At 35.2% G+C, this 20,466-nt stretch overlaps 1 protein-coding gene across 2 annotated transcripts in view; it reads right to left on the bottom strand.

Moving 5' to 3' along the window:
• Positions 1-8,684: 8,684 nt before the first annotated feature.
• LOC129807513 (phospholipid-transporting ATPase VD) overlaps positions 8,685-20,466 on the bottom strand; it is a 49,829-nt gene continuing 38,047 nt past the window's right edge. Inside the window, exons 5-9 of one of the 2 annotated variants that reach the window (XM_055856816.1) lie at positions 14,021-14,191; positions 13,559-13,945; positions 13,228-13,415; positions 10,107-10,247; positions 8,685-9,404 (exon numbers count right to left, since the gene is read on the bottom strand). In XM_055856816.1, coding sequence (XP_055712791.1) covers positions 9,356-9,404; positions 10,107-10,247; positions 13,228-13,415; positions 13,559-13,945; positions 14,021-14,191 — 936 coding nt within the window. In that variant the 3' untranslated portion in view covers positions 8,685-9,355. The remainder of the gene's footprint in view (positions 9,405-10,106; positions 10,248-13,227; positions 13,416-13,558; positions 13,946-14,020; positions 14,192-20,466) is intronic. The other variant, XM_055856817.1, reaches the window with a different exon arrangement.

Genomic DNA, 20,466 nt, shown 5'->3' with positions numbered 1-20,466 from the left:
AAATTGTCAACTGTCCCATATTAATGGGACAATAGTTTTTTGGGACACAAGCAATAGCGCGAATTTTGAAATTATTCATCTTTGGATGATTTTTACATAATCACATTTATTGTAATTAGCTATTTAATCGACTTTCTTCGATTAGTCTCAAATTCACAGAGTAGATGTTTAAAACAACCCTGATGACAAAATTAAGAAGTGGTCTTTTTGGAAATTTTCGCGTTGTGAGATATAATGTAAAAACGCGTTTTTTTTTTTATAATATCTCGAAATGAAATTTTGCTTTTCCGAAAATTTTGAGATATTAGAGCTCTTTGAGTAGATGAACAAAAATATAATTTTCATTTTCATTTCTAGGGGCACTGGATCAAGTGGTAGAGAAGGACACTCGCTCTAAGATGCAAGTGTCCCGTATTCGAATCCCTTCAGATCACCATGAATTTTTCTGCAGTTCTGCAGAGTTCGAATTTCATCTAGTGAGCTCCACTCAAGGGGGAGATATTAGACGAAAAATCGTGTACACCACTTCCAGCACTTCCTGAATTTGTATGAAAAACGTCAAAGACTTCCACACTTCCGGAAGTGCCATAAGTGATTTCCAGCACTTCTTGCACTTCTAAGCACTTCCAAGCATTTCCGGCGTTTGAATTTAAAAAAAAACGAATAAAATCTAATTTCAATTTTCTTCAACGGTTAAAATATTATTTTTCGGATTTTAATTAAACTGAAAATAAAGCTCTATTTTAATAATTTCTCTTAGAAGACTGATTTTTTATATTAATATAGAAAAGTTATACATGAGGAATTGCTCTGCAAGCGTCAGTGTTATAATAATATATTTTCACGAAGAACATATAATATATTTAAACTAAAAAAAAGTATTCAGAAGAAAATATGAATCAAGAAATTCTCAAAACCACAAGCAGTGCATATCATAACTTAACTACTTTTTAACTGCTCGAACTCCAAGAGAGAGCAGTTTTAACAATCGTGTTTTTTTTTCAATTTACTAGTAAACAAAACTGATTCGTCTATTTTCTAAATCTCCTTACTTTTCAAAGCTTTTTCTTCATCATTTGCAAAATTTCAAATTATATTTATTATAGTTTGTAAGTTCTGACATTCCAGTGCGACTCAAATGGTGAAAGAAAAAAATCTAAAAATTGCATTAAAATATTCGTTTCTTTAATATACTAAAGTGTTTCAAAAAATTTCATTAAAATTCACAAACTAATTAGTGAAATTCGTATAATATTGTATTTTTATTAGGTACGTATTCATAATTTAAACGCAGTAGAACAACTACCGTCACTATACGTGCAATGTCATTCGCATTCATGGAAATCCTTATTGCTAATTTAAATGTCCAAATAAGTCACTTTTTTTAGATATCTAATTCTTAATAATGAAAAAAATGATTGCAAGAATTATCTTTAATACGCTGTTTTTCAGTAATTAGCAATGAACATAAATATCCAGAATTATTGTTAAAAAATAAAAAAAAGACTAGTCTGTATATAATTTTTTAGCATACATATATACTCATGACATTTAACATATTTAACTTAGGATTATTGGAGTTTCGCTTTATGTTTACTTTTAACAAAACGTTTTAAAATGTATGTTTAACGTTGACTCGATCAAGGCAGAGTATAAGGAGTCTAACGAAAAAATAAATTAGGGAATCTCTACCAATTAATGGTCAGTTTTATACGGAAAAACTCACGGTTTTGGACTACATATTGTGGGGGCAATGCGGATTAATACTTTATTTAAATGGGGAATGGACCGGCTTGTGAACAATTAACTGGGGTGGGCCCCAGACTGTACGCGAGGAGCTAATCCTAAACACGTCTGCACTGCACGACGGTCCGCCAAGAAGAGAGAGAGTTCTCCCTTTCTCTACTTGCATGCCTATTCGTTACTAATAGTCCTATAAGATACTCGCTTGACAGTCTTCTTCACCACCCTCAGAGGTTCTGGTCCTGGGAAGGAGACTATTGTCTCGAAAAGAATGGGAATTTTGCCAAAGCAGAGCCTTTGTTGCTTATGGCGGGTTTTATTGCTTCTACATCTCGGCCGTCCTGACCTAACCAATGACCTCATTGGTTCATAAGAATTCCCGAAGTTTTCTGGTTTGGAGGTCATGGTACTTTTGGTCTGGCTGAGTTCCTATCTATCAACTTGGCATGCTTTTCCTATCTATATCTCTAGTAGGGACTTGTAGATTTTGTCAGATCATACTATCCAAAGCAATCTCTGACATTACGAATATTGATCATTTGTGTTGCAACATTTTCCAACCAATCTGGAGTTGGCAAGCTTGTATTTTCTCTTGTTGCAACTGACTAATTCTGTCCACTGGCGTCTGCAAATATCCACGCCATTCAACTCAAGGTGCGACCCAGTGGTCGATACAAAAGACGTTTTCAATCAGTCGAAAATCAAGATCTCAAGTTGCGACCGAGGTGGTCGTTCTAAGACTTCCAAAATTTTCTTGACCAACCCGATCTCAAGTTGCGACCAAAGTGGTCGTTCCCAGACTTTCAAAACGATCTCGGTAAGCATGATCTTAAGTTGCGACCAAAGTGGTCGTTCCCAGACTTTCAATACGATCTCGGTCAGCATGATCTCAAGTTGCGACCAAGGAGGTCGTGGTAAGGTATCAGTCTGTAGATATCCAAAGGCAATTTTCCTCAAAGTGCGACCTGTCGCGTCGGTTACCGTAATCTAGTCAGTAAAATCTCAAGGTGCGACCCAGTGGTCGTTTCAAAAGATGTATAATTTTCTCAAGGTGGCCGTATCCCTTCATCCTCAGATTGCTATAATTTTCCTTCAAAGGTAACCGAAAAGAAATTAATTGATCCTTTTTTATTGAAAATATTCCTCTTCCACAAGCAACTGTCCCGGATGTACTCATATCCTAACCTAAGAGACAATATCTTAGAATTCAATGACTTTATTTCTCAAAATACTCCATAAATCTTACTGTTCATTTCATCACATCTTTTCTTCAAGAAAAAATAACAAGTAGTTCACTATTTGACTTTCTGTTTTCTTCTACATTTAATCGTTTATTTCAACCTCTTCTTCCCATAACCCATTGATTCTTTGCAACTCTTCCTCTGTTACCCATTTCTTCAAACGCTCAGCTGGATATGTTCCAGAGAACCGTTTCTGTGTCACTTGAGTGATTGGTGTGTCGGTGATTATGTATCTGTCTGACCCTAACACTTTGTTGACTACATAAGGTCCTCGATATCGTGCTGTCATCTTCCTGGAACTTCCAAAGGCTGGAATGTTATGCCTAACCAAAACCAAATCACCATCGTTGTAAATAGTAGGAGCAGTATGATTGGTGTTGTATTTTACAGCTTGGCGTTCTTGTACAGAATTCATCCTTTCATGGGCCTTTTTCCTGATGTCTTGGACTGACGATACCTCCTCATGGTCCACAATTAGAGAATTGTAGAGCTGATCGCCTAAAGTATTTTTAGGAGAAAATCCCAATAGCATCCGTTGAGGTGATTCACCAGTAGTCCTATTTGTATTGTAATGTATTCAACGACCATTGAACTTTATGAAGTCGTTTATCCCAATCTCGTCCTTCATGGTCCTGGGACAGCGTCTTCAGTTGCTCATCTGTCAAAATTAGTGGCTCCGTTTCCTGACTCTTCAACTGATTTAAGGGAGCTGCGATGTGAGCATAATTGGGTACAAATCTCCGGAAATACCCTGTGAGGCCTAAGAACCTTTTCACTTCCTTGACTGTTGTTGGGCACTGGAATTCCGAAATGGCTCGTGTCTTGAGATTTCCTGGAGATACACCTTCTTCTGTGATTTCGTGTCCAAGATACGAAATACTGGTTTGTAGAAATTGACACTTTGCCAGATTAAGTGTCAGGTGATGTTTCTTCAACTGGGAGAGGAGATCGGCCAAAACCTTGAGATGCGATTCTTCATCCACTGTCGCAATTAAGATGTCGTCCATGAAGCAAGTCACATTCGTCTTGTCCAGTGGCTGGAGTGCTCGAGAGATCACCCTCATGAAAATGGCTGGTGAGTTAGCCAATCCAAAAGGAACACGGCAATATTGATAGAGCCCTTCTGTTGTCACAAACGCAGTGTACTTTCTGGATTCCTCAGCTACTCCAATCTGGTGATATCCCATGAAGAGATCTAAACAGCTGAAGAGCTTCTTTCCGGACAAATCATTCAATTTTTCCTCTATATTTGGCATAGGAAAATACTCCTTCTTCACAATTGAATTTATTCTCCGGTAGTCGACACAGAGTCGGAGATCTCCATTTTTCTTCCTCAGAACTATCATGGGACTCGCATATTCTGATGTTGAAGGTTCAATGATGTGAAAACGAAGTAATTCATCAATCTTGTTTCGCACTTCCTTCCTGAGTGCATAGGGAACCCGATACGGAGCATATTTGATTACTTTATCGGAAATTGTCTGAATAACCATCTCCTCGATGTCTGTGTGACCCAATTCCGCAGTGTTCAACGAAAAACATGTCCTATTCTCTCTAATAAGTCTTTTGAGTCTCTCCTTCGTGATTTCACTGACACTCACACCCACAGAAATAAGATCGTCCGAAATTTCTTCAAGTGTTTCTTCTTTTTCCCCGGAAAAATCCACTTCCATTACTTCGTTGTCCTGTGACGTGTCCGTGATAATGAGATTATTCCACGTTCTTAGTGACACAACATGAGGATCGTGAAAAAAATCTCTTCCCAATAACATCTCACATTTCTGTAACTGATCTGGAACTACATGCAACAAAATTTCCCTCTCCACTGAATCCAATTTAACTTTAGCTATCACACTTCCCAAGGTCTTGTGTCTAGCACCCCCGTAACCCATAAGATAAGACCCCCCATTCTTCCACTTCAACCCTAACCTACTGGCTACAGTGTGCTGAATAAGAGTGCAATCACTCCCATAATCGACGAAAGTCTCCACATTTTGCTGCATAATCACTGACTTCTTCATCAACTCTTTTTTATTTGGAAGGGTGGGGAGTTCTACCACCCTTACCCGAAAATCCCCTGGCTTCTTCGGACAGCTGGCAATAAAATGTCCCGGTTCCTTGCAGTAGTGGCACATTTTTTTCTTCTTCCAATCTCCATCGTCAGCTGATTTTTCTCTTTTCCCTGAACTTTCTTTCTTGAATTCAAAGTCACGATCTTTGTACCTTTTGTCCTTCCGTTGTGAGCCAGAAGAATAGGGATGGTATCTTCCAGAGTGCCTTGCTGAATGACCTCCTTTTCCTGCCCTGTGGTCTTTGCGTTCCTCCTGACTTTGTTGAGACTCTTCCGTGTCCTGGAGAGCCTTGAGCAGCTCAGACAGAGTAGCATACTTCCGGTTGCGGAGAGTAACCCGACGGCTTTCCGGTGATATGCCCCCAATAATATACTCCTGCATGGATTTGTCATCCAGGTTGATTTTTCTGCCCATGGCCACCATTCGGTGGTAATATGCCATCGTAGTCTCGTGTTTGGAGCGCTGAGCTTTCCTGAGCTTTTCATGAATGGCAGGAATGTCCACCGTAATTGGGAAATTCTCAATAAAATCTTTTTCGAACATCTCCCACGTCAAGAATTGAGATTTGGCGGCATGATACCATACCAATGCAGTCCCATAGAGCCTCATGGAGCAGTACAAGATGGCCATTCTGTCCCCCCATTCGTACATTGACCGAGCTGCATTACAATCCCTGATCCATAATTCGGCGCTTATGCAACACGGGTCGTCTGGGTCAAATCTGGGAATTATCGCCGAAATTTCCCTTGGGCCAACTTTGAGAGTGTCATTTTGATTGGTATTCGCACTTTAACAAGAACAGTTATGCACTGGGGTGACCCTGTTGCCCCTTTCACGGCCCATTTTGAGAAAATTGGGGCCAAATCACGATTTTGCAAGATGGCGGCTATGCTTGGCGTCACTATTTTTTCCAAATTTTCACGATTTTTTGTCTACACCAACACTTCTCAGAATGCTTTTTCACCTCTAGAATCTTTGTCAATGCACCTTCATTTATTTTTTCAATTTTCCACCACAGAATCTTCGACAGACACGTCTTGTTCGCACGAGAATCCGGAGCAGAAGAAAGACAAAGAAATTTCGCAACTTCCCCCACTGCGATTTGTGTTCATGTTTTTTCCAACGCGCGGCGCTGTCTTCGATTTCACCCAAATTTCGCCCGTGTACTAAATGCAAATTTCAAGATGTCGAATATTGGAAAAATCCCCAAAAATTATTGCGTAATAAATAAATGCTATTGGAAAAATGCAATTTTCACGCGATTTTCATCAAATTTCTTCATTTCCATCAAATCTCATGTACCCCAGATAATTTTTCTTGCCTTTTATTTCCAATTTATCCACTATTTTTCCCTCTTTAGAGCAAATTAAAACCAATTGAATTTTCGTGTGAGAAAATATTCTTCCCAATTTGGGCTACTTAGCTGGATTTCCTTTGGATCTGCTTCAAGATCTTGGCACCTTTTCCAGGTTCCTCTGGTGCTCTGCCCCTCTAAACCTAAACGTTTAAAAGACGTTCGCCGGTTCACCCGCATTTCCCACAAAGACCGCGAAAGAACTCTTAAATTAAACGTGGAAAATCATCCCACTTCTGAAAGAATATGTGGGGGCAATGCGGATTAATACTTTATTTAAATGGGGAATGGACCGGCTTGTGAACAATTAACTGGGGTGGGCCCCAGACTGTACGCGAGGAGCTAATCCTAAACACGTCTGCACTGCACGACGGTCCGCCAAGAAGAGAGAGAGTTCTCCCTTTCTCTACTTGCATGCCTATTCGTTACTAATAGTCCTATAAGATACTCGCTTGACAGTCTTCTTCACCACCCTCAGAGGTTCTGGTCCTGGGAAGGAGACTATTGTCTCGAAAAGAATGGGAATTTTGCCAAAGCAGAGCCTTTGTTGCTTATGGCGGGTTTTATTGCTTCTACAATATTTAGTTCTAAAAAATATCCAAACTTCTACCAAGAGTATTTACATTTTCTTTAAATTTGAATCTCTCTCTTTACACCTTCGTCTAGAAAAATTTTAAAGAATTTTAAATATTCTATTTAAAAGAATGTAAAAATGGCATTTTGCATATGAATCATAATTATGTCCTCAAAAGATGCGAAAATCCAGTTTATCACGCTTCTAAAAAATAGAGTTCGTTTTATGTTAGAAATGTTATTTTTGTATACAAAAAAGTTTATAATAAAAAAATATATATTGCCGAATTAAAAATCAAAACCAAAAGAGCCAAAAACATATATAATTATTGCAGATTTCTGATTTACACTACTTTAGTCGTTGTGTCAAAAATAGAATTTCAGAACTTGAGTCGTAAATATTATATAAAAATAATAATTTATATTTTTTTTAAATTTTCTATGTCTGTATATTTTCCATTTTTTTAATTGTTCATTTTTTCTGAAAGTAGTAGGATAAATTTATATCCTGTAAATCTAACATTAATAGGTCAATTATTCCATAAATAATACGAATCAGTGACAATAGACACAGTCGAGTCTAGGAACCGATCGACTGAGGGCACTTTACCCTTCAAGGGACTCGCTCACTTTATTGTGATTTTGAGATTTTAATGAACTTAGAAAAAAAATTAATAAATTTACAGATGATATATACATATAACTCTTCTGCCATGGAACATCCAGGTAGAACATCACACACTGTAAATAACTTCTGTAACTCAAGGCAAAAATAGCCTAATAAGAGCCGAAATAAAATAAATAAATATGAGTCACCAAATTTCGTTATTAAAAATAGTTTTCAATATTTTACTTTAATTTTATTGTTTGCCAATTTGTTAAAAATAGAAGGACGCAAAATAGATTTATTGTTCATACATTTGTGAAATAAGGAACTAACTCAAGCAAGTTGATCTCTTGTCAATTCTCATTTCAAGAAAATTTGCCCATTATTTAGAATGGCAAGGAGTTAACCTATGGAAAACATTATTTTAAAAGGTAAAAATATGAAAAATTTGGAGACAGAGGAAATGGTAAAGTTAGTAACATAACGAGAATTTTGGAAGCATTGCCAAAGGTAATAGGTTTGTTCTTTCACCTCAAATGCGCCTCATTGTCACCCGCTGCTATATTGGTTGCTCGCATGAATTTTATACTTGAGTGCAAATTGCTTATTTTTTTGCCTTTTCTCTATCTTTCCGCCATACAACCTGAGGTGACATCTTTGGGGATGTTCTGCGACAATTTCGCGACAGAAAAAAAATATATATCGTATACTCGTGTTTCTTCGCAGACGGCGACATTTTTCGCAGATTTTTTGTGCATTTCTCCTATAATTTTTCCCATTCTCAATTGAAATTTCGTACTTATCAAACATCAGGGGACTCTAAATCTAAAGCTATGTAAAGTTTGAGGTCTCTATCTTTTCTATCTCTCATTGTTTCCGAGAAAAAACGGCTTTAAAGTTTTTCATATACTTTTGAGTGAATTGAACCAAATTAGCATTAAGTTCCAAATAAGAAAATCCTTCAAGTTTACCCACAAACCGAATTTTCAATGTGAGAATCACACTTTTATAAGCTGATCTAGGCTTATCACTGACTATATTTTGTAATGCCTGCACCTGCCTCCAGAAATATTTAAAAATAAAAAGAATCTGTGTTATCTAACAATAAATATATTTCATCGCATCATTATCTACATATTTCTATACAATTTATTTTCATCTTTAATATGTACACACTGTTAAAATTTTCTCATGTGAAACTCAAAAACAGGTCAATAAACTCTCAAGAGAATTTAAAATTTATGTGTTATAAATTTCCTTCAACGTGCTTTCGCATTTTTTTGCATATTTTAGAATATCTTTTGTCAAATTTATTCCTCTCAAAATATATTGTTACTATGGTCCCAATCAGGGTACAAATATATATATATATATATGTACTTGCATCTCTGCACGACATTACAAGGAGATATTTACATGCAACATGAGGGATGTGTAACTTTAACATTTTAATCACAGCCATAGCAAGTATTCAAGAAATGTCCTTTGAAAAAAAAAATAACTAAAAATACTTCAACTTTTTCCGCTTGCAGCAATTGATACGTTCCTATTATTTTCTTCATCTAAAATTCTCATTAAGGCCTCAAATCTCATTCATTCTGAATCATTGAACATCACGTTCATTTGCATCAATAGTCGTCCCATTAATTTCTATGAACTTTACTGTAGGCTTCATTTGATGGACATTCTGACGCGATACTGGATTCACTCTCCTCCCAATCTGTCGCCATCCCGGAGTACACGAAATAATTCGCATCCACCATTCTCAGCTTATTGTTTTCACAATCTGATGCTTATTCCCATAATCAGAGGTTCTGTTGACAAAATGAAGAAACCTTTAACATCATTTAGCAAGTAGATTGACTTTAAAAAAAATTAATTAAAAGAAAGAGAAGCTTTTGAATTATAAAAAAAATGGAGAAAATCGAAAACAATGAAAATAACTTAAAAATTATCGTATAATAAACCACTACCAAAAAAGAGCTATTAATTCTTTATGGAACTTTAAAAAAAACTGCCATGTAATGACCAGCGCACAATAACATTTGTTTGTAAACATGTTTTCAATTTTTTCTATGAGAAAGAGCGAGATGACTAGATCTAGATCTCACTCACTCTTGTTGAAATGTCAAAAACATGTTTACAAAACAAAAGATATTGTGCGTTGGGCATAAGTCGACTATTAAATAAAATTTAACTAAAGAAATCATATGACGTAAATTTTAGACTATTGAAATCTCTTTCATAAATAAATGCAAAAAATTATATTTATATAAAATAAAGTGTTAGAACAAGCAGTGTACTTACCATCTCGTCAATTTAGAGGTGAAAAAGCGTTAAACAACAAAATTTAAAAATATAAAAAGAAAAAAAATCGCAAAAAGCATTATTTGAAAATAAAAAAAACCTTTCTCAAAAATAAATCCACTACAGTTATTGCAACAACATTCAAAAATGATTATGATGTAAAAAAAAGATAATAATATTTCTTTTGTGTTGTTTGTCGCTAATTGTACCTGTAAATAGACGAGGCAGATGTCGACCTGGACCAAGCTACAAGTAAATCTTCACCTCTTCGCTCATTACGACGCTTCTGAAGGATTGCCTTTGTACCGCCATCTGGCCACAGAGTTGCCACAAAAGTCCGAATTGTGTAGCTAAATTAGTCGAGAGAGAGAAAAAAATGAACTTGCTCAATAAACTTACATAAAGTCATGCGTGAATGATATAAATGCATGTTTACAATTTTTTTTTTCAATAATAAATCAAATGTATGATATTTGACCTCTTTTCCAAAAGACATATGTTCAATCAACTATTAAAATATACTTAATCTTCTTGAAAGACTATGCATAATTCTATATTGCTTTAACTCAAAGAAAAAGAACAATATATGCAAAGGGTGAGATAATCTCAAATATTTTTTATTTATATTTTTTTTACTACATTCCTTAAAAAAATAGGGCTTAACCCTTTAACGACGAGACACTTTTTATGGACTGAAAATCAACAATAAAAATTAAACTGAGAGACATAACCAATGATAAGCCTAACATCTATCCTTGGAAAGTCCAACAGAGTCTGATTCGATGTAGGGGGAAGTGGGGCACCTTTGAAAGTGGGGTACCTTTGAAATTGGAATTTTTCACCTATTTTTAAATAAAATTGAGCCTTATCGTGATATAGTTTAGTTGCACAAATAGATTGAGAAGCTAAATTACATTATAATATGGCTCAGTTCCATTTAAACATATAGGAGAAAAATCTCAATTTCAAAGGTGCCCCACTTTCAAAGATGCCCCACTTCCCCCTATTTTGTGCATCTACACTGAGTAAAAAGAGGGTGCGATTAACTAATTTTCCTCATAACTTTAACACTTTTTAGGTGTAAAAATATATCAACATTTTTTAATGTTAATTTTACACCTTTTTAAGGGTAAAATTAACATGAAAAAGGGTAACTTTAACCTCAAATACACCTAAAAAGGGTAATATTTACACCGATTTTGGATCAATACTGCAGGGTAAAATTAACATTTCCGGAATCTTATTTTAACTTTTTCGGATTTCTCTCAGTGTATGAACGATAGGGACAAAAATAGCCTAAAAATTTTCGTAATTTTTCTGACAATACCAAGATGAATAATATTTTTCGCTTTAATGAAAAATATTACGTATGAGTCTTGTAGTTTTTATTGCTAAAAGGGTTTTGCTTAAAAAAAATTGGCAGTATAAAAAATAAGTAAAATAGCTAGAGACTTGCAAAAAATATTCTAGATTCCTTCAACCTTCTACTTTACAATCATGTACAGACATAAGAAAAAAATAACTTTAACACTTGGAAGGACCCTAGTGGCAGCCGCTGCCAATTTAGTTTTCAATTTTATTTTTTATATTGAAGAATATATCATTTCGCCTGGAGGCCTGATTGAATGCGTGCAGAATTTATCTGGCTATTTTTTCGTTATAAAATTTTTAATAAAAATTAAATATTAATGTAAATATATTGCAAAAACAAAAAAAAACTGCACTCGGAAGGACCAAGTGGCAGTTGCTGCCATATGCATTTTATATGGGAGTTTGACATTCTGCAGATGTAATTTTCTTGATTGTTAGTGTATAAAAGCCTTAAAAGAACAAGTTGAAAGTGTTTTTGCAAATTATTGAGAAGAATTAAAAGGGAAAGTGACATGGTTTTGAATGCGTCAGCTTTTGAATGCTTCAATTTTTCTCTTATTTCCCAAAGCTAAAAATCCATTTTGTTAAGCGAAGTTAATAGAAAATAGTTAATAGTATTAACTATTGTTCATTAAGTAGAATTTTTACTTTGAAAAATAAGAGAAAAATTGAAACATTCAAAGGCTACCGCATTCAAAGGCAGACCACTTTCCCTTACTCCATAATTCTGACAAAGATGAAAACATCGAATGGTTAAAAATATTTAGATACAGTACCCAAGGAGATGAAATTTCTGATTCAGACACCAGAAAAGAACTGACTAAAACTCCAAATGTTTAAATTTAAGTAAAAATATCAAAATATTATGTAAAATTAGATAAATGGCAGCGGCTGCCACTTGGTCCCTCCGTGACACTTTTAGTTAGTGTTAAGTAGTCAGGAAAAATTATTTTCTTTATGGGACACCGGTGTTCCAATCGTCCTTAAAGGGTTAACTTTGAAAAATCGCTATTAGTAATGATTCAACGGGATTTTCGTATATGGACGCGATTCATAAAAATAAAAAATAAAAAAAACATTTCACGAAGCATTTTCGAGCAATTTAAAAAAAATATAGCTTTGGAGGTGAAGAAGAGTGGTGAATAGGGGGGGGGGCGAATGAGGGATATGTAAATGCTCCCAAGGTCGACTTATGGGGCGTTCTCTATAGGTCCCAATCCTAAATCCCTATCTCTAACCGTTTGGCCTCTGAGTAATAACGGGCAGACGCACAAACAGTGTAACGTCATTTTTCAGATTTGTGGAGAAAAAAGTGATCCCCAGGGACGGGGGAGAGGGTGGGGATGTAGAAAAATCGAAAGATTATATTGTTCTCTCTGAGGAGTTCTAGCAATAATTAAGCTGAACAGAAAAGTTACGACAAATGCTGATTAAACTAACGTAATATTTCATAAAAATATAATAGTAATAATAATATTTTTTCAGTTAGTCAGATAGCACGTGAAACTACTATAAATATTTTAGTGTTAATTAAAAGATATTTGTTTTAGCAAATATAACAAATAGAGACAATCTTACAAATTAAAAAAAAATGTAAAAATGTGAAATTTTTCAAATGACCTTAAAGTTTTTTTTGTTTTTGGTTTTATGTGGATTTTCCAGGTATGTGTCAAACAAGAAATAAGTATTGTAAATAAAAGTCAAAACGAAACACTGAGCCTGTGAGGAAACCTTGAAGAAAATATATTTATTATTGTGTATCTGTTATTTTTGTAGATATTTATACCTAATCTGCGATTTAATGCTTCAATATGAATTCTATTGAATCTCATGAAAATTTCAAATAAACTTTGAAATCATAATAGTAGAAGAAAAAGTAGCAGAAAATTTTCCGATTTGGCTAAAATGTGTCTAGTTGGAAAATTTAGAGGTAAGAACAAAATGAAAAATTATACTCACTTTGGGAGCACTGCCAAAATGGCCGTAAGAAGTGAAATTAACCAGTAAGTTGATGTACTCATGCTGGTCTGAATTACCCAATAACTGGAGGGAAGGCCGAGGCAGGAGACACAGACCGAATTGTAGAAGATCGAAAACACATAAAATGCTCCCAAACTAATGGCTATAGACAGCACATGTAGAATTGTCTGAAAATAGAATAATGCTCAAATAAATGCTCTTTTCAACCTCCTTCGGCCTCACCAACCACCAGAATTTTAATGGACACAGCACATAAATTTACACACAGAGAAAGCAAAGAAAAAAAAAGCGTAAGAATTCGGCATCTCACCCATGATTTAATCTCGATGGCACAGTGAAGGAGCATGGTGATGAGACTTGAAGTGGCAATTGTGGCTCCAAATTGCCATATGCCAATGTCAGAGTCCCAATAAGTGGCTTCAGCCACGAAGAAAATTACCAGACTCTGATACAATGATTCTAGCATCACCAACCAAAAGGTATGTGGCTTGTAAGCCTTTCCCAAGCGCCCATATCGATATAACTGGGGCAAACTGAAAAGTAAATCCTCCGGGACGCACTTATCATAAACACCAATAGCCAGAGGAGGCAATGATGTGAAGACCAGATTGTACAGCATCAGGTACATCTGATCAATCATCACAGCACCAGAAAATCCACAAAAGAGCTGATACCAAAAGATTAGAAAGACAAAAGTCTAAAAATTAAAAAAAAAAAAGAAATACATTAACTTTTCTCTTAATATACCTAAAAATGACATTAAATAAATTACCGCATTTTTGTAGAAAAAGTATAAAATCATTCTTGCTAAACGATCATAACACCAAAATCCATGGATTAGGAGTAAGTTTTCCAGCAGGCGAAATCGCGATAACGTAAAATCTGAAGCCATAACTGCTTGCATACCCTCCTGCCCTGATATTCCCACACCAACATCAGCCATCTAGAAATTTGGTAAAAATAAACAATCAGCATAAAAACTATTATCCAAAGAAATTAATAGTCATTTGCGCTTTAGAAAGATTTTTTTTGTTATATATTTATTACTGAAATTTTCCTATATTTTTCAATTTAACTCTTAACAGACAAATAAATAGCAAAATCCTCTATGAAGCCCAATATCTATCGGGCTTTTCTCGCTAATCCTACAATTCTTAAACTTCTTTGATCGTTTTAGAAAGGCATTTTCACACCTAATGGGCACTCAATGGGTCAAACGGTAGAGCATTCTTTCTAAGATGCAAGTGTTCCGCATTCGAATTCCCTTTTGATCACCAGGAATTTTTCTGGCGTTAAAGGTGTTTGAATTACATCCAATGAGCTCCACTGCATTTGATTCCATGGGGCATGGGACTGATAATCCCTTCCCTGTATAAGAAAAATAACACTATGCAACACGATTTTTGGCACACGGATCTCACATGGTACGTTTGGTAGAGTCAAGTCCCCTGATCAAGAATCCGTTTTTGGTTTTGCTCCTATACGTCACAATTTTCTTTAATTAATTTCTTTTTGTTTTTGCTGTTTTGTCTCATATTATAAATTATTCATCCGGTTCTAGTATACAGAACTTAATAAATGGACATCCGTTGGAAAGGTAAGTAGTTGTGCTTCAACATGAAAATGATGTGATATTTAAAAAAAATCATTGGGGGGCAGAAGAACAAAATTTAAATAAAATTTATCAAAAATGGCCTAAGAAATCAACTTTTGAAAAATCATATAAACTAAACTGAACTAAATATCAATGTAATCTCTTCAGCACACAATAGACTCCGCTTAGGACTACATTTTTGTCATAGAAGACATCCTGCTCCAATACCTCTAACTGCCTTATTTTTTGATTTTAGTCATTTTCAAAAAACACGAAATCAGCAAATTTTTGCCAAAAAACTTATTTTCTCAACAAACTGATGATGATGTCGACTTGGAATGTTCTGAGTACCCCCCCCCCCCCTCATAAGTTGATCCAAGGAATCCAAATGTCACTTCAATCTCATCCCAACGTCTATTCTTCCCCACCAGAAGCCACTCTTTTAGGAATATCTGAAGAACTAAACCATCGATGCTTTTCAGTTTTGAATATGTTTTAGAAACCATCCTAGCGGACATTTCACCCATACATTCCAAAGAGGTATCGGAGCAGGATGTCTTCTATGGCAAAAATGTAGTCCAATGTGGAATCTATTGTGTACTGAAGAGAGTACATTAATATTAGGTGAGATTCTTAACAATCTCACCTACTATAATCCTAAAAAAATTTCATGTCGTCCGATCGACCTCAAACTTGGCCAAAATGTGTTTCGCCACTTCCTGATCACGAATATATATGTGGCTAATTTACGTTCCCGGCCGCCCGGCCGGCCGCTCTTTGGAGCTTAATAGCTCCTAAACTAAAAGAGATATCGACTTGCGGTTTTCGGCAAGGTTATATATCGGGTGAAAATTGCAACTTGGTGCATAGACCCCCCACCCCTTCCGCCATTTTGAAGATCCCCCTTTTTTGCTTTCTCAATAGCTCCGCCCCTATGGTATCGAGCGAACTCAAATTTTAGTATATTATAGCTGGGCCTTAGAGCTTTCCATCAATACCAAACTTAAGGTCCCCCGACGCCCCTGACCCGAGCTATAAGGGTCCAAAAAAATTTCTTAAAATGGCCATAACTCCGGTTCTAATTGTCAGAATTTAAAAAGTGAGAGCTTTTTGGAAAGCTCTCGTGAAATGCCACTTCCCCTTCTAACATCGCAAGTTCATAAAACCACCGCTAGGGGCGCTATTATTAAAAAGAAAATTTTTAAATCTTATAAGTTAAATAACTCAAAAATTCCATTGTGCATCGGGCTGAAATTTTAGTATGTTGTAGCCGTTGATTATACCTATCAAACAAAAAAACTTTAAGTCGATCTAAAACCCCTGACCCGAGCTATAAGGGGTCAAAGTTCGAACATTGACCGGCCTCTATCTCCGGTTCTAACTAACATAGCGACCTAAATTTTACCTTTTTGGTTTCGCCTCAATGAGCACTTTCAGATGGAAGTTCAAAAATTCACCACAGGTGGCGCTGTGATAGCGTCAAAATTCATCGAAATTCAAAGTCACTTTTCTCAAAAACGGCATTGTGCAAGTTAATGAAATTTTAGTATGTTGTAATCCAGTCTAGGACGTTTCCAAAATGGTGCGTATGTGCGCTGTGGTTAAAACAGAACCGGAGATATGAGGGGTTTAAATGGAAAGTCCCACAAAATACAACAATTCTTTGATATAGTTGAAGTTCAACAAATGACTACTTGGGGCACTCTGGATGAAAAAACGAGTTAAGAAACAAAAAACCTCGCTTATCTTGGCTTCTGAGTAATCGATGAGTTCAAGTTCTACGGCAAAATTATAGAGAACATTCTGGTCTACATTTCACCCATATAACACTTTTCTGTCAGTTCATCCAAATCCTTGATATTTTGGTTTAAATACAAAATTTGTATAATTTCACGAATTTGATTCAAGATAACTGAATGGCGACTCACAATTTCAGCTCTAAATCGAATTTGCATGCACTCCGAGTTAGCTCACGTTAAGAATCTCACCTACATAAGCCGGTTAGGATTATCTGTCCCTTTTGCTTAGTTTAGTTTTATATGATTTTTCAAAAGTTGCTTTCTTAGGCCATTTTTGAGAAATTTTAGTTAGATTTTGTTCTTCTGCCCCCCAATGATTTTTTTTTTTAAATATCACATCATTTTCATGTTGAAGCACAACTACTTACCTTTCCAACGGATGTCCATTTATTAAGTTCTGTACATTAGAACCGGATGAATAATTTATAATATGAGACAAAACAGCAAAAACAAAAAAATTAATTAAAGAAAATTGTGACGTATAGGAGCAAAACCAAGAACAGATTCTTGATCAGGAGACTCGACTCTACCAAACGTACTATTTGAGTTCCGTGTGCCAAAAAAAAGTTGTCAATTTGTTGCATAGTGTATACACAGAAAAATGGAAAATTTTTAAACAGAAACACCCAGAAATTTAATTTCAAATCCCATCCAATGAATGCCAATGCCCTAATTCTAAATCCTTGATCATTTAGTTTTAGTTGCAATTTGCAAATCTGTAGACATTTTTCATTTTCCATCTAATGCTGAACTTAAGTTCCCGATCTCTTAACTTGAAAGAGCTAGGGATTCTAGCCCATTTCTTTCGCTCAGAGCTTCTAAACTGAAACGCCTCGGGGATTCACGTCCAATTTAAGTTCCCAGGATCTTATATTCTAAAATTTCGAATCAAAATTTTTCTGTGTGAATAATCGATGTTTTGAACTCGTCTTGCGGGAAGGCTTAAGTTCCTCTTTGGAACGTTGTGCCAACATTATTATTATTATGTCATACCTAAAACTTTCTACATTATATATAAAGCTGTCCAAATAGTCAATCCACCAAATAGGAATTTACATCATAACAAAATTCTCGTATTTTTGAAATAATTGAAATATTAGGTGAAGTAAAAAGTTCTGAGACCTTTTTGCAAGATGTCTCTACTGAACATTATCTTAAGGTTATACATAAAATTTTTCAGGTCCTACTAAGCAGTGTTTTCAATGTGACAAGAATTTTTAAAATAAGTTCTTTGACAGTTTTGTTTTGTACATATTTCGTGAGGCCAGTTGTGCTTTAAGTTACAGCTTTCCAAAATAAAGGTAAACTAATGGCCTCTACACACTAGATAAATTTATGTCCATATTGAAGCAAATTCCCTATGCTTGTATAGGAAAAACTCTTCAATATGGACAAAAATTTCTCTAGTGTGTAGATGCCATAAGAGAAGATGCAATATGTTCTTTAGTATTACTACAACAAAGTTTAAAAAAAAAGCGAAACAGGCGACCAAAAAATGTGCTTTTTATGAATCCACTGATGCAACAACAAAGCAATGGTCCAAATTATTCCGTATTATTAAAATTATATTAAAGTTGATGCACTCTGGTAGGCCAATTGTCGAAAATGTCAATAAAATCATGGAAATCTTCGAGTTACCGGAACGTGAGTGCTTATTTTACGCCCAACAACTAAAGATTAGCCGGAAAACAGTGTAAAACAATTTTCATAATGGCATCTCTATACACTAGAGAAATTTATGTCCATTGAAAAGTTTTTCCTACACAAGCGTAAGAAAATTGCTTCAATATGGCCATAAATTTATCTAGTGAGTAGAGAGGCCATAAGGCTTGTCCTAGGAAGAAGCTAGATGTATGGGCGCCATACGAATTGTCGAAAAAGAACCTCTTGGACCGAATGGATTTCTCCGATTTTTTACTGAAACGCAACGGTATCGACTTATTTTTAAAATGGACGGTGACTGACGATGAAAAATGCGTCACATATGACAATAAAAGTCGGAAAAAATCGTAGGCCGAAGATGATGATCTGAGTCAAACGATTGAAAAGCCCGGATTTGTGATAAAAAAAATTATTGACTGTGTGTTCTAAGGGTTCAAAAGGGAATTATAAACTATGAGCTGCTGCTGCTGCTGCTGCCCAATGGCCAAACGTTCAATTCAGATCTCTATTGTCAATAACTAACCAGATTGAAGTAGGCAATAAACCAGAAGCACCCGGAATTGGCCAATAAGAATTCTGTTGTGTTCCATCAAGGCAAAGCAGAGCCGTACACTCGTACACATCTTTAACGACGCACCAGAGGCGCTGCCCTGAGAGCTTGGATGGGAAGTTCTATCGCTGTATAGTCAAAACCTGGCACAAAACGATTTCCTCATTTTCAAGCTCTTGCAAAATTTTCTTGATGATACAAAGACTGTCGTCACGAGGGATTTGTGATAATGAACTAGTGAAGTTGCTTTTACCAATAGGGATGAGGACTTTTTGAATCGTGGAATTATCAAATTGCTGGCGCATATTGGATCTAAATCGGATTTAAATCTAAATCGGATATTCTTAATTATGTTAATTTTATCTTCAAAATAAAGCTTAACCCTCTATCAGGTAAGAACGCCTCAAGGCGGTCATTCTATAAAACGCATTCACTGCGATAATATTACTTACTCGAAGTTAAAATATCTAGTGTCCTCAGTTATAGTCTTACTAACATATTTTCTGAAGCTGAACTCATTTTGTCCTTTTGTTCGGTTACCATCTTCAGTTTTATGTGACAGGTCAGAAAAAAAACAACAAAATGTCGTTCGCGACATTTTTCGTTTTCAAGTGCAAAAAAATATTTTAAAGTAATCTAACTGTAGTAAGAATATTATTTTCTGAAAGATAAATTATTCTAGTTTGTATATTCCTATTGATAAATGAGAAAAAAACTAAAATTATGAGTTTAAGAAGAAAAAAAAGAAAGACCGCCTGTGGGCTGTGTTATCGGTTCAAACGTAAAATTTTCAAAAATTACTGAACTTTTTATTTAATTCTTTTGGTTATTATGGTAAAATATATTATTATTTTGCAATATATTAATCATGGAAAACAATTCATAGTACACGAAGACTGCCCAGAATGAGTAAAATGGTCTATTTCTGCGAATTTAGTGAAATTGATAAAGAAGCAGACTTCAACAGTGATGATGAATTCCCTAATTCATCCTTTAATGCCCCAGATCGTGAAATAAAACCAGAAGATGAGCAATGTATTTCAAAGGACCTTCAAATTACACAAGAAAGTGACGTTTTCATACCTAGCCTGCGACCTATTAATTTAAAATCAGTCTCATTGAAACACCTTGAGCTACATTAACGTCTAATTCTAAAAATTCTAAACGTTTTTTCTTAAAATTTATCATTTTTTAGATAATCATAGAACATTCATCCATAAAAATGGTTTAAAATTCATTTATTTTACTATTTGTTCACTATTTTTCAATAAAAATATTTCAGTCTTTTGATGCCTTAAACAGAAATGACCGCCTCCAGGCGGTCTTTACCTTTTCTCACCTGGCGCTCAAACGGAAAGAGATAATGAAAAACGGATGGTTTTCTTGAGTTTATTGGACCATTAATTACCATAGACAAAATTATTTAACTACTTTTTTTTGCATATTAGAGAAAATATTGTTAGAGGGTTAAAAGAGCTCAGAACTTTTTACTTAACCAAATATTACCGTGGATACGAGTGACTTTACATGCATGCTTTTCATAAGCTTTTCTTTAATTCTAGCACTTAAAGATGGTCTAAAAATTAGACTTTAGTTACTATGGGATGGATTTC

Source organism: Phlebotomus papatasi, chromosome 3 (genome assembly GCF_024763615.1).
Source record: "Phlebotomus papatasi isolate M1 chromosome 3, Ppap_2.1, whole genome shotgun sequence".
In the NCBI taxonomy this organism is placed as follows: domain Eukaryota; kingdom Metazoa; phylum Arthropoda; class Insecta; order Diptera; family Psychodidae; genus Phlebotomus; species Phlebotomus papatasi.
This window is presented reverse-complemented; position numbering and strand designations above follow the sequence as displayed.